Source organism: Akebia trifoliata, chromosome 13 (assembly GCF_017979445.1).
Source record: "Akebia trifoliata isolate Shusen 1 chromosome 13, ASM1797944v1, whole genome shotgun sequence".
In the NCBI taxonomy this organism is placed as follows: Eukaryota; Viridiplantae; Streptophyta; class Magnoliopsida; order Ranunculales; family Lardizabalaceae; genus Akebia; species Akebia trifoliata.
This window is the reverse complement of record NC_141387.1, coordinates 1579995-1595314: the sequence shown is the minus strand read 5'-3', so window position 1 is coordinate 1595314 and position 15320 is coordinate 1579995. Positions and strand designations below refer to the sequence as shown.

Below are 15320 nucleotides of genomic sequence, written 5' to 3'. Positions count from 1 at the left end.
AATTCACTGTTCAATAATTGGTATTGATGTTTTAGTTATCCTGATAGTTTAATTGTTTGAAGGGACATAAAGAGTTTTTCTTTTGGTATAGATCGACACATTGGGCTGGACATTATGTCGGTATCAAGTTGTGTGTTTTTCTTATGTTATGAGTATCCAAGGTTTGAATCTTCCACTTTACACTGGTTAAGATTTTATTATTATTATTATTATTTTTTTTTTTTTTTATCGATCAAAAAAAGATTTTTATTTTTTTGGTCTTTGATTAATGCTTCACCTAACATAATTGACTCTCTAAAGATTACTAGCTTTGATGTAGTTATGATTTTGCATTTTCTGCTATAACAGACGTTGCGTTGGGCATGGACATGTATGAAATCAAGAAGTATAAGTGTGAAATCAAGACGTTAAAGAAGACCCATTTTCTCTAAAATGGCAAATTCTGGGCATTGTTGCCCACATCAGACGGGTGAACTTCAGGCAATCTTTGAGGCCTAGTAATAGGCAACATTGCTGTGCCCGAATGATGATAAATGACATTTTCTTGTTTTAAATGATTTGGATCATCTGGCTGGCACAATCAGTGGAAGGACATATGAATCAGATAAAATTTAATATAGTGGCCGTTTACATTGCCATGACAACTTCTGTGTTATACCATTTTATATACAACATAACAAATAAGAAGACACCCTTGAAAAGGGGAACAACTGTGCAGCTACAATGGCAATCCAAAGGTGATCAATCTCATATTTTTTCCAACAATCTTTCCTAAGGCTGTCTTTAAGTCGATGATGCCGAACTATTAAGTCCATGGAGGGCCCAACTTCTACAAGCTCCATCCTTGGGACAACAGAGCCTGATCTTTTCAGACGCAAGGCACAATGCGTAAACAACACATTATTCAGGGACACGGCTGTACATACATGTACACACGGTCTACCCCAGCAAGATTTAAATTCTCTACAACCTGCATGAATAAGATAATGTTGTTTTGCTCTCTTCCTGCATAAAAGAAATTGGAAAATTGTTAAAAATACATACCTCTCCCCTGAACAAATCCACCAAAACCTCCTTCAAATGTTTCAGCTCTTCTACGCTCTCAAAAGCCTCTCCAATGAAAGCAAAGAAAGGTTTTGTCATATGAGAACGATTCCATGCTTTTGAAATTTTCCACCCCAACATCCACAAGATCATAAACGTGGTGATCATAAGTCCAACCCATAACTAGATTGTTGGGTCGTTTCTTCAAGTGAGAACCAAACTGCAAAAACAAACTATTACACTACCTTTGAATGCCATCAACTAACATAATCAATTGAGTTAAATGGAAATTAGATACCAAGGATATGCTTTAATTTATAGGTGATAACCACATCTATAAAAATGAAAAACAAGCTGAGAATCCAAGAATATAAGGCCACATTAATTTACTTTCTTTTGCATGTCTGCACAAAGAGAAGCAAAGAAACATGGCAGCAGTAGAAATCACTGTATTCAGTATTTTATTATTATTGATATTTTAACAAAGATTTAATAATCAGAGAGAACAAGAGATTTTATATTTTAACAACATAGCAGAAAGACGAAACACACAAGAACTTGTGCCTCTTAGTATTTTGCTTACCACGAAAAGACTGCAATCAGTTCTGAGAGGGAACAACTCTTAAGGAAGTTTCACCACCACTTTCAAAGGGCCTGATATTCTCATTCTTCCTCGTATATCTTATGGCATTACCCCTTTTCAGAAGAACAAAACGAACAAAACAAAAAGGAAACAAACAACAACACCACGTAGTTACGAACTGCCCATATGGTTACAAACCCACTCCCACCTCCCCAAGAAGTCTTCAAAATAAATCCCTCTCGCTTCAAACCACCGAAAAAAGTTTACGATGATACATAGAGATTTGCAGAAAGGCAACCAAACACTAGTCATCTTTAAATCAATTTACAACTGTTTGCAGGAATACCAAACAATTCCCCTTTATTTTCTTCCCCATCCAATTTAGTAGAATTATTTTTTAACGGATTTTTTTTCTCGAAAACATAAATAAATCTGTATTATTTATATAGCTTTCCTTATGGTGAGTTGTCCATACTTTGTTTCATTTTGTTAAATTTTTGTAAGGTTATGAATGTCAGAATGAATCAATGGAATTTCAAATGGATGATACAGTTAGAGTCAAAGAAATGTAAGAGTGTACGTATACTAATCTTATTATAACTACAACGCTCTCCAGTAAAGGCTGCCTCAGAGACTGTACACACATATACTACAAAATGGTGACAAATGCAAGAAACTACAAAAACGACAATTGTGCTTATTCTCGTGCACCATTATAGCAGATAACTCTCTCTCAGATTTTTGGACCAAAAAATCTTTGACAACCCATAGTTAATGGGGTTGATGGCATGAAGAGTCGATGTTAGATGCCATCAGGTCTTCCAAATCTTTCACAGCTTGGTTGATGGCATGAAGAGTCATTTTCTTGATCTGTTCCACATGAACAAAAAACATTAATCAAAGAAAGAAAGGAACGAGAATAAGAAAATAAAGTCCAAAAAAGTGTGATTAATTCACCTCTAGCTTATCTTCCCTGGCTCTGTGATTCTTTGGAAGTTGTCGAAGTTCTTCTGACAATTGAAAGCACTCGTGCATGTTTTCAGGTGAGACAAAGTTGAGTGCTACCTTTGTGCATGACTGTGCAGGCATGAAAAGAGAGTAAGAAAATTAAGTCCATAAATAAAATAATAGCACCATGAGTCTATGAAAAGCTTAGGTAAATACCTTCAGATTTCTGACTTGATGCGGACAACCTGCGGGAATAAAAACTGCCTCTCCGCGTTTTTGCTCAAACATCCACGGTTCGATTCCTTAGAAAACATACGATGGTTGTGTAAGTTGCCAAGTATCGAAAATGATACAAATTTTTTAATTTGGGTGTAAAATACTAACCAAATTCCTCTTTGAGTTTCCTTTTGTGCTCCGAGGTTAAATAGAAAGATTGGTCGTGAATGGGATGAACGACCTGCCCATAAAAAAAATAATTCAAATTAGCCATCTATGATTGACATGGATTGCAAAACAAGAAATTGAAATTACTTGGTGTCATCAGGGTTACCTTCTCAATTGGAGAGCAATAGGTGTGTCTAAACTCTTTTGAATGCTTCCTAAGATAAGCTTGCAACTTGGTAACATCTTGTCTCCTGAAAATATCCCAAAGAGCACCACCACTTGTTTCCTCATTTTCACCTGTTGAAAAACCCGGAAATGTTGTTCTTCCCTCGTGATCATCTACCGAAGCCTCAAGTGTGTCATTAGTTTCAGATTTGATGCCTCGAGAACCAACATCATCTTTCCTATCTTCATCACAGTCTTCACTCTTTTGTCCCATATTTTGTAGTTTAAACTTGAAGGGGCATTTTTTGAGTGAATAAAATTCCTTGGCAGATATACCTTCATCACAAATTCCAATTACATCTTCTTCCAATGCAAATGGCTCAGTAAGTTTCTTGTCAACTTCTTGATCCGTTTTAGCTGTAGTACTCGTGCGTTCCCTTTCATCTTGAGCTCTGTGCTTCTTTTTCAGCATTTCTATTGAAGAGAGGTACTCTTTCTTCAGCGCTACTTCTGCCGTGTGTGTCAAAATATTTACCTGTGTTGATAAAAATGAAAAAAACTATGAACATTATTTAAAAGGGACATTGAAACCCTTCTCAAAACCTATTAATATGTGCACATGGCATACCGTGTCTGACATATCACAATGAAGCTTAGTTACAGAATCCCCTCTTCCAAGCTCCTCAGGAAACCCATAAGCAATAAATGTTTTCGGCCCCATGTCCGGCTTTATGGTGTCCTTTGGAAGCTTAGCAGCAAGATTAAGAATACCAGACTTGGGATTTGTGTACTCTTGAAATGGCAACATACTGATGAATTCGTCACAATGGCGTGGAAGGAGATCCTCAAACTTGGCTGAGGGAGGCCAGTCCTTCAGCTTAAGCATCACGGGCCAGAAATTTTCGTATACCTTACCCTCCGTATATCCCTCGCAAAATTGGTGACTACTAATCTCAACCTGCATTTTAAAACTAACCTCAGTGTTCTGAAACAGTTCTTAGTCTAAAACGGTGACTCAATTAGACAAAGACGGTAATGGGACTGCTCATTGAGATTCCGAATGTAAATGTCCAACAAATTGAACTTTTACCATCACGAGCCTAGTTAACACTTCAGTGTGAAAAACTTTGACACCTCCTAACATGGTGACCTAGTTAGCAATTCTTCATAAAAAAAATATGGCCCGGGAAAAGTTCAAGAATAATTTAGATTTTCCATTCAGTAACCTGTCGAAAGAAGGGAAAAATTAAAAGTAAGTATAAAAAAGCTATTATATGATTTTGTAATTTTTGGTACTATTAATTACCCTTTTATTAATATGTGAATGATATGAGCAGGCCATATTTTCAAATATATATATTGAGAAGTTCACGCATTAGATGTCTAGGGTCAAGAATCAACCTTATTAGATGACAGCCACCACCCAAAATCACATTTTTTTGAACAGTGGTGACTGGTCTAGATATAAGGTTCAAAACTGATTAAATAAGTTGGATGATTATGATTTTGCTTATGGGATTGAAACATACTTTCATTGAAGTAGAAATACTGTTAAAGGAATAACTGTAAGAGACAATAGGACTAACCTCACAACCCACAAGGCAATCGATGGCCTTCACTTCTGAATGCTTCGAACCAGTCTTCATATCCGCATTGTTACATAGTGCATGCATTATGATCATTGGTTCCCATCTAAAACTGAATGTACGTTCAAACACATCACGAACAATCACTGGTTCACCCTTGGCCCAATGTCTCTGGAAGTTCACTAGTTCTTCCTCATTTAGAATATTTCTTGAACTTGGACAATACAAATAATTGTCAGTGTAGCCTTCTCTAGAAGCAGCTCTTCGTAGCATCACATTGCCTGTTTGAATTGTGTGGTTCTTGGAAGGAGTTTCTACAACCCCACAACTTCTTGTTAATTCTTCTGCTTTCACTTCTAGATCCGTGATCCAATTTTTGGGAAAGATCCGCTTAAGCTCTAACCGATAATAACGACAACCATTCATTTCTTTTGGAGGGCAAGGGACAATTCCATCATCACCGTAGGCTTTCCATTTGACCAATGGATTAAATTGATCTACTGATCTCTTCACATCACAAGACCCTTGAAGAGGATATCCACCGTGGATGTACCCATCCCCTCTATCTGGGTAATGGAGAACTACCTCCTCAGCACCTCCTTTAAGGTTTCCCTCACGAATCTCTTTGCAACAACTAAGACATAATTTATAATGACATTTTGGGCAGCTCCATTGAAAATCAAATATCGATGTTGCACAGTTGTTACTGTGCCAAGATGAGAACAGATTTGTCAGAAGGTAGGAATAATAAACTGCAAAATAAAGGCTACAACTACTATAAACAAAGGCAAGCCTACCAGAAAACATGTTTATCATTGCGACAAGATGCCTCTGCTAATTCCAGTTTCCACGATGATATACCTGTTCAAATACACCATGTCAAAAATAAGTTGGGATTGGAAGGAGTGGCAACCTTACACGACACGACACGACACTAGTGGGTTTGGATCATTATCTGTCAACCTATCTAACACGATTATTAAACAGGTATGTCTAAGTTACGGATGACAACTTGCTTAACCCATTTTGACACATATATTTATTGTGTCATTAACATGTTGTTTTAAATCATGAAACCTGGGAGATAACTCAGATATCAACAGTTATTTAAGGGGTTGTTTAAATCATGAAACCTGGGAGATACCTCAGGTATCAACAGTTATTTAAGGGTTTTTAAAATCCCCATCTTTTTTACTAGAATTTTTATAATAATTTTTTTTTTCAATTTTTATAAAATATAGAGGGTATTTAAGTTGTTTTTCAAATAATTAAGTGTTAAGCTTTCAGTTTGGGAAAGAAAAACACTTTCCTTAGTAAGGAAAGTTTCCTGACTGCATTACATTGTGGCATCCAAAAACATGATCTGATGCCACAGGAATGTAGAGGACAGAACTAAGAACTTTGGATTTTTATTTTTTTTCTGAAAATTACTTAATTTATGTTTTGTGATATTTAATTTATATCAGTTTATGGTTATGTGACTCTATTTTTAGTAATATTATTTTGTTTTTCATGGTGGAAATGGAACTTATTTTTTCCACTTAATATTATAGTTTTGTTGAACAGGTTACATGGGTCGGGTCAGGACGTTTGGTTACCTGTTTAACAAATGTGTCAGGTTTGGTTTTAAGATTTTGACACAATTATTAAATGGGTTGGGTTTGGGTTAGGTAATTTTCAGAAAAAAAATTAATAGTAAGGGAATTAAAAAAAAATGAAGGCATGTAATCAGAGTTGCAAAATTGATACCTCTTATCCTAGCCTCAACCGCCATCTCCTCGGACTGTTGCTCACGTATTGTTTCAGAAAGGGTAGAAGAGAGCGGATCAAGAACTGAGCGTGTCGGATTTTTTCGGGTTTGGAAACATCTCTTTGGGAGGTCTGCATGTTAAATCATTAAACAGGGTAGGTATCACACTGCTTAACAAAGAGAGGTATCCTTAAGATGCCACAAACATAGGATCAAAAACCAGCGTCGACACTTAAACCTATCGTAAAAAAGAAGAAAATAGTAATAAATAAATAAAACCTTGAAACTTCCTCTTGAGTACAAGCATACGTTGCAGTTACAAATTCCACGACAGAATGGGCAAGCCTCTGCAATATCGTCCTCCGACATTTGAGGATACCTGTGTACAAGGAAGGACTGATATAGCTAAATATCAAATAGAATAATGCTGAAGTGGTGGCCTCAAGATTGGACCTCACATCATACACCCTGACGTGAAAGTGTATGGGAACCATAGATACTTTCCTTGAGATACGAGTGAAAAAGCATCTATGGTTCCAATCCACTTTCACGTCAAGATGTCCGATATGGGGTCCAATCTTGAGGTCTCTCCAACATGACTATCAATTATGTGATATAATGCAGATGGAAACCCAAATATTGTTAGAGGGATTTACCATTGCTCGATGCATTGGAGACAATATAGTTTCTGATTACACTTCTGGCATATAACAACAGTTCGTTTATGTCCTATGGTACATTGATGGCACATTTTCCTTTTGTCTTCCTTTCCTTGCTTATCTAAAGAATCCTAAAACGACAAAAGACATACATCCTTCAGTAAAGATCATGTAGTAATAAAAATTGAAGAAGAACAAATGAGTTTTTGAGCTTGATTGCTTGCCTTTTTATTCTTTTCTATGTCTACATATCTCTGTGTTAATCGAAAGAGCTGTAAATGTGTCTCCTTTAGACTCATTGATCTTCCAATCTCCTTGGATACTTTCGAATCCTTAAATTTTTTTTTTGTTGTTCTCTTCTTTGTTGGGGTCCATTCCTCATCAGAATCACTACCTCGTGCCATGCAATTATTCCAAAAACCCTTCAGTAGACACTTTCTCTTCTCCAGAAAATCTTAACATCCGAAAACACAGTTTCTTGGGTTCTCAGTTTTTTCTCAATTAATACTTGTCTCTTTGCCGATAAAAATATTGCATTCTTTCTTTCTTCTTTTAGTTTTTGATCCTCGTTTCCACAAAGTCTTCGAAGCTCTTTCCCTGTTAAAATTCCGACAACATCAAAGGTTTCTCATATTCTTTTCATTTCATCATTTGTACTGTTTCCTCACTTTCGCTTTATCATCCAAATATTCATTTTAACTGTCAATAGAAAGAGAGAGAAATCCTTGGTAAGTAAGCTAATTCGGATAGAAAAGCTCATTGAACCTCAAAATTGGCTACATTTATATTTGGCCTCGGAACCCATTTCGATTTAACAAGTTTGAACCCATTTCAAGGCTAATGATAGTCAATTCAAATCAAATCGATAATAAATCACGACAAATCGCATCAATCTGATCCCGGGTTCGCTGCTACTGGAATGCATGGGTCACTCTTGTATTGGATGCAACCCAAAATCATCCCAATCTACGAACTCCGACCCTCTTATTAACACATTTCTATTTTGCACTAATTATCAGTTTATCAGAACTTCATTAACATTCAGAACTACACAATAAGATCAGACATTTAGGGTTTCTCAATTAGATGGGCAGTACATCATCAAGCTCAAAAACCAGAGTATTTCCATATAGATTCGAAAAGCTGAAATCAATTTACTCGGATTCAAGGATATTCGTCAACATCTAATCAAGAAACCGAGTTACTAAACCCCAAATCCCTCTACTCAAGATTAAATTTCACTCATTTTACATTCAAGATTACCCCATATCATCATATATGAGGAAAAAAGAGGATCTTAATCTTGAAAAATTATATTTTTGACCACTTTGACATCTTTTTTTAATCTGAAATTGAAAATTTCGAGACCTAATTGTTAATCTTGATGATCAATCAGAGCGATTTGGAGTAGAGATCAGAGAAATTTCATGATTGCAACATTCAAGATTAATTTGATAATTACCACATTCAAGATTACATTTCATGCATTTTACATTCAAGATTATCACATACAATGAGGAGAAAAAAAAGGATTTTAATAATAAAAAATGAAATTTTTACCTCGAAATGTAGATTTTTGACGGCTTTGACACTTGTTTTAATCTGAAATCGGAAATTTCTTAACTTAATTTTCGATCTTAAAGATCAAAAAGAGTGATTTGGAGTACAAATGAGACTATCAGAGAACATGAACAGTGGAAATAAATAAAATTAATTTTCTTCTTGAAGTCCTTCTAAATTAAAAGATCGTTCATAAACAGTCAGACTTTAAAGTGGGAACAAAAAGGGTTTTGGAGTTTGAGCTCTTGGATTTTGTGGGGTCCACATGCCGTTTTCAGTTAAAGAAAATAAAGATTCCGTACTCCAGTTAGTTGAACAGTTAGACAACTTCAACTGTTATTTTATGTGACAAGAAACACGTACTAATTTGAGCCTGTTTTGCAAAATGTTGGTGTCCACCTTAAGATGACAGCCTCCTTATGTCTAAGCCATGGATTCAGAATCATACCATAAACCTGGATAACAATCTAACAATGCCAAGGCCTTAGAGCACATTCTCCTGAGGATGACACCAATTTATTATATTTTTTTCATTTTTTATATTTAAAATTTAGATTATTTTATTAATTTGCTATATATAAAACTATTTAACATTATAATTGTACTTATAACTTGTATACTTAAAGAATCGTGCCTACACCCCCATCATAAAATCATAGATCATTTGCCTCGGGATACACAAGGAAAATATTTAAGATTCTACATATCCCAAGCCAAATGATCTATGATAGGGGCATAGGTCAGATACCGGTCTATATCTCTATATAACCTTACGAACCGTGTTCATTCTAGAGTGGTGAACCACGAACTCAAAATCAAACCGACAAACTAAGTAACAGAAGTTACGAGTCTTTAGAGACAGCCACAACAGAAGATGTATATAACAGAAGAAAAAATTGCAGTACATTTAGGTGATAAAAAATACAAACCTTTAAAGTATGGATTCGTGCGGCTACTACAAAACACAAATGCCCCAAAATCGACATATATGGATCTTCGGTGCATACATACATGAAGGGCCAGCTAGAATTTTTGAAACAATTTGATAAACATAAAAGCTAAGAAACTTGTCTGATATTTTTGACAACTTGTTGCACCAAAATTACAAATATAAGTGTACCCAAGAATCAGTTCTTTTGATGCACAACAATTCTATGGATGTCCATCTCCTTCAACATGACAGAGCGCCCACAAGAATCACATGGAGCCGTTCTAGAACCACACACACTCTCGTGTTCTGATAGTCCTCTTAGTCGATCCCGAACATCAGTTGCAGTATTCCCAGCTTGAACCATGTCCCCGCAGAACTGGCACGTAACTAAACGGAGGGGACAGACGGAGGACTGGTGTTGCACCTGCCACAAGAGAAGAGAAAAAAGAGAGTGAGACCTACAAATAAATATATGAAAGGTCTATATTACCCAACACGCAATACCATTCGAACATTGGGTCACTAGTTATCCAGAAATTGTCGAGTTGCCCTTCAAACCCCATTCTTTTGAATGGTTTGAAGTGAAATTCTGAAAATCATCCATAGATAGGGCTTAAAATGGGTCAGATTCGGCTCGGATCTGAGGATATCCATATTCAGATCCAAATTTCTTTATCTGGATCCAAATCCGACTAGGATCCTACTAGATAGACCACATCCAACTCATTTTGGTTTCACTTAATCTGGATTAAACCCGACCGAATTGCTTAACTCGGGTCTGGATCAGATATTTCTGGATATATGAATGGACCCGTATCCAACTCAGATTGTGGGACATCAAACCAGCACAATTTTTGCATTATGGCACATCCAAGAGGTAGCTCATCAACCTAACCTAATGGCCCAAATTCTGACCTGCTGATGGATAGCAGAGGGACGAAACATGGAATTTTCATGATCAAATATTCAACGAAAGCACATAAGTTATATAGAATAATTTTCAGTAATCTTACCATCTCTTCCTTCTCAAGGATTACTCCACAAGAGCAATGAAGCGGCTCATGGAAGACTTTCACGTGTTTCTCCATTTCTCGCTGTTGGAATGCCCGTCCACATTTCTCACAGTGTACATGGTTTGCTGCCTCCTCCTTTCTAAGAACAACCCCACAGCCAGAATGCTGACAGACGACATTGTGTCTAATGCAGAACGCTTCATGCAGTGCGATAGTCCTACCGGGTATATAATGCTTGCAATTGCGACACTCTACAGAGTTTGCATCTACCGTAGATGAGGAAGAGACAGCTAATTCACCCATGTTATGATTATTATTATCTTGAACACTCACCGAGATTCGGTACTTAGTTGTTCCCTTGAAGCCAAAGACACCAATGCTGTATGTACCGGCACCCAGACTCCGATCCTTAGGATTAAGGATCAATACTTTAGAACCCACATCGTGGGAAGACCATTCATGCTGGTGTTGAGTTGGGAAAATGATGGGATGTTTGGATACATAGAGATCAGTATCCGCACCATCATTCTCTGTTTCAATCTTAACCTCAATGCTAGCATCCTCAGAGGTTACTTTTTCACTAATGTCTGCATCAATTGAGAACTTGTAATAGACATATTTTCCTTCCTGAACAATGCCAATTTCTGCTTTACCTAGCATAAGCGGGACCAAGACATACTGATCCATCCTCTCAGAAGCAGAATCGGACCCCACTACATCCACTTCAATGTCTGTTTCTAAGACAGATATACTAGAAGAAGGTTTTAGCTCAAGAACACGTAACTTGTAGCTCAGCTCCCCATGGTTGACTGTGATTACATCACCTTGAGAAAGAGTGGCGTGCTGGCGAAGGCTGGTTTCAAGGACGGCCTTGTGGTTGGGAATGTCTGAGAAGCCCATCCCATCTGGTTGAAGCTTCGCATAGGTTCCTTTTGGTAGCCTAACATAACGAACCTCAACTAAGGGAGTGTTTGGAGAGTCATCAAGAAGCAAGTTGTTCCATACATGAGTAGGAAGCTCAACAGAACCGTCAGGTGCCGTGAATTCGAGAACGCCTGAATGGGTTGTAACGTGATTTTGTTCAGCAGATTGCATGTCTGGGGGACTCTGTTGGTGAACTTTTGAGAGCTGAAAGTACATGGGTCCTTTATCAAGAGCACCTTGATCGGACAATTCGACGAAGCACGAAGATGGCAATTTGATCTTATCTCCATAACCTTGGTAAGGAACGGCTTCGAGAATACGGTAAAACATCACCCCATTCCCAGCGAGTAAGCTTTCTTCCCTATGTTGATCAGCCTGAATGGAAAAAAATCAAAAAAATTTAATGATGACAACCAAATTATAGGATTAGCCATAAAAATTATTGGGAAATCAAAGTGGAGATATTGGTTCTTTATTGAATGAATAATATGTTATGTAATGGATATGAGCTGTCAAATGATGTGGACTATTGAAAATGAGCGAGGAATTTGAAAAAGGGATTAGATTCAAAGCGGGTACGGGGAATAAGATCAGATTTTGGGAGGACAATTGGTGCGGCACATCGCCTCTAGCAGTTCAATTCCCGTCCTTGTATGCCTGTTCTACAAAAAAGAACTGCTCGATTCAGCAGTGTTTGATTCGCAACGATAGCAACTCCACTTGGGATTTGGGGTTTAGGAGAAGCTTTAATGATTGGGAGCTAACAGATGTGATATCTTTCCTTGACCTTTTGCACTCGTGTCCTCTCAATGATAGTGAACAAGATAGATGGGAATGGATGAAGGCTAAAGACTTGAGATTTTCTGTTAGCTCGTTTTTTAAGTGCCTCAACCCTTTTGCCGAGCAATCCCCCTTGAGATCTATCATTTGGTCAAAATTCGTTCCAACTAAAATATCCTTTTTTGTTTGGTTGGCTTCCCTTGGGAAGATTCTTACATTGGACAATTTGATTGCTCGAGGGTGGATCACTCCAAATTGTTGTCCTCTTTGCATGAAAGATGGGGAGTCTGTCGACCATCTTTTAATTCATTGCACATTCTCTTACCATATTTGGTCAATATTCCTTGGTCTTTTCTGTATTCATTGGGTCCTTCCTTGTAAGTATTCCCTGTTGTTAGAAGGGTGGGCCAGTAATGTCTTCTCTTCCAGGAAAAGATTTCTGTGGGCTATTCTTCCCTCGGCTATAGCTTGGGGGGTGTGGAACGAGAGAAATAACAGGGTGTTTAACAATAGAATGAGAAGCTCTCACGGCATATTCTTGGAGATCTTGGGCTTATTATATCTTTGGGCGAAACAGAACATCGATTTCAAGGGGATCACTTTTGATGATTTCGTTTTTAGATGGAATTCTTTATGTAGTTTTTGATGTTTTGTTTTCTTTTTAGCTTGTTGCTCTCTTAGAGGCTTCCTCGGCCTCTTTGTACTTTTTTCCTCCATTTAATATATTACACTTATCAAAAAAAAAATGATGTGGACTATGCAAAGTCGATTTCAATAGAAGTAATGTGGACCGCATGTCAAATGATCGATAAAATCGGCACATTAAGAATTTAACCAATTAATCGCCGGTTAAATCGGCTTACCCCTTATTCTGAGATTTTATCCAATTTATTCCGAAAATTCGCCGAATTTTGTGACTATGGTGCCAACCAAATACAAGTATTGGAAAAGATTCTTATTGAGTGAGGTTTAGTTTCTTATCTTTCCCATGTTCAGTTCCATGTGTCATCACTTGGGTTCGTCAGCTGGCGCGCATGTGGAGGCTCAATTTTATTATTATTATTTTTTTTTGCACTTGTAAGGGGCAAGCAGAAACCCATTCAAAGTGCTTAACACTGTGTTTGGATTGAGAGAAATGGAGAGAAGAAAAGAGAATATGAATGAGTTTCTCTCCATTTCTCTTGTTTTGATTGTTAAGTGGGGAGAGAAGAGAAGAAAAGGTGAGTTTTCTTTCTCTCCAAAAGTGGAGAGAAGAGGAGAGAAATGGAGAGAAAACCTTTTAAAATATTTTAGAATTCCAACTCTACTGCTAGATATCTTTTAAGATATTTTAAAATTCTGAAGTTGTCCTAATTTCTCTCCTGTCAAACCAAACATGGTGGAGAGAAATTGAGTTTCTCTTCTCTCCACTTCTCTCAATCCAAACAAAGTGTAAGGGTTGTCCAATTTCTGCTCAGAAAATTACCTACCCCCACCCCCCCACCCCCCACACAAAAAAAAACCTCGCATAGACCCTCAATTAGGGGGCCAAAGCACTATTTGTGGTGGTCCGAAAGGCTTACTCTTTTTTTGGCCAAAGTGTCAAGGGTTGTTCTGTTATAGAGGGCCAAAACCGAAACACTTGATGCACAATGAAGCGCCTTTGTGAACATTCGTTCCACCCGTACAGCGGGCGGAGGCCAGAAGACCTATGATATGACCCTTATTTCCAAGCATCAAACAAACAAGAAGCCAACCTAACGTACTTCTTGTTCAAGTTCAATTAACCCTAAAATTCCCCCACAATGATATTTCCTAATTACCCAAATTCCGTATGTTTCAAAAGAATCAAATACACATATTAGGCTAGGTTGATCGATAAAATTAATAATATTTGATTTCATCGTTAATAGTTTATTTCAAAACTAGCCCTAAATCATCAAAAAGGGACGGATTACTCATACTACTTGAAACACAATGAATCTGAATAAGCTTGAAATCAACCAAAATTTACAAAAATTAAAATAAATCAATCAAATATAGATCGATGTGAGACCTTGAGTTGGGCTTCAGCGGCATCGAGCCTCCGAGTTCTCTGGGCGATTTCGATGGCCTCACGTTGGCGGATGGCCTCTTGTTTGGCTTTTCTTTCCCTTTCGAGCTTCAACTTTGCCCTCTGTTTCCTCTCCCTCTGTTCTCTCTCAAGCTTCTCTCTCGCTGCTCTCAGTTCGAAATCCATCTCTCTCTCTCTCTCTCCTTCTCTGTGCGATCTTTCGATTTGTATTTAAAGTATTCGATCCAACGTTCTATGAGTCGATGAGATCACGTCAGACGTCAAGAGTTCTTCGTATCCGTGATGGAGAAGAAATCTCAAAATTCTCGAAATTTCTAATGGGGGAGCTAAAACCATTGACCTCGAGATATGCGTCAACCTCGAGATTTAAGCACGAACCCGAGATTCGAGAAACGCTTTGCATGACTTATTGGGCTATCAATGGATCAGATGTGATCCGTTTCCATCCAATAACTTCGGGTTTGGATCAGTGTTTTGGATTCCAATAAGTGCCGGATGCTTATCGAATCAGTACCAAATCAACCCCAATCCGATCCATTGATAGTCCTAATGACTAAGAAATATTCATACGGATTTAAAGCCAAGATGATAACAATGCTAGAAACCAATGATTATATATCATCAAATTGGCAGATTTTCAATTATTAAGTGTAAGGGTGCACACAGTTGAGTTCGGCTCGGGTTAGGGCAAAATGGAATCGGATCGATCTTTATTGATTCTACAAATCCGAAATCAAAACCGAATCGACTATCCTCTAGAACCAAATCGAACCAACCCAAATTGACCTTAGTTCGGTTCTCGATTCTCCTAAACATAGAACCCCACCACACATGCATTGCAACCCCCATTTCTAAGGGTTGTTTTGATCATATTGATTACCATCTCAACAATCCAACACTACAACCCTTTAAGTAGTTTCGAAAAACTCAGATCCAACAG

The 15320-nt window shown here is 37.5% G+C and overlaps 2 protein-coding genes and 1 pseudogene across 2 annotated transcripts; all 3 read right to left on the bottom strand.

Moving 5' to 3' along the window:
* Window positions 1–427: 427 nt before the first annotated feature.
* On the bottom strand, window positions 428–1939 carry LOC147387196 (ribosome production factor 2 homolog; annotated as a pseudogene).
* A 297-nt stretch (window positions 1940–2236) lies between these two features.
* Window positions 2237–6698, bottom strand: LOC147387195 (lysine-specific demethylase JMJ29-like). The gene is given in 10 exon segments (XM_086420498.1): window positions 2237–2497; window positions 2585–2704; window positions 2792–2877; window positions 2960–3032; window positions 3126–3659; window positions 3753–4082; window positions 4711–5416; window positions 5508–5571; window positions 6460–6507; window positions 6510–6698. Coding segments are annotated over 10 exon segments (2148 nt in total). The 5' UTR covers window positions 6598–6698; the 3' UTR covers window positions 2237–2398.
* A 2862-nt stretch (window positions 6699–9560) lies between these two features.
* Window positions 9561–14683, bottom strand: LOC147387194 (Ubiquitin fusion degradation UFD1 family protein). The gene is made up of 3 exons (XM_086420500.1): window positions 14363–14683; window positions 10624–11922; window positions 9561–10034 (listed from the first exon to the last, which is right to left on the bottom strand). The coding sequence occupies exons 1-3, from the start codon at window positions 14543–14545 to the stop codon at window positions 9807–9809; spliced, it is 1710 nt and encodes a 569-aa protein (XP_086276626.1). The 5' UTR covers window positions 14546–14683; the 3' UTR covers window positions 9561–9806.
* Between the last annotated feature and the right edge of the window lie 637 nt (window positions 14684–15320).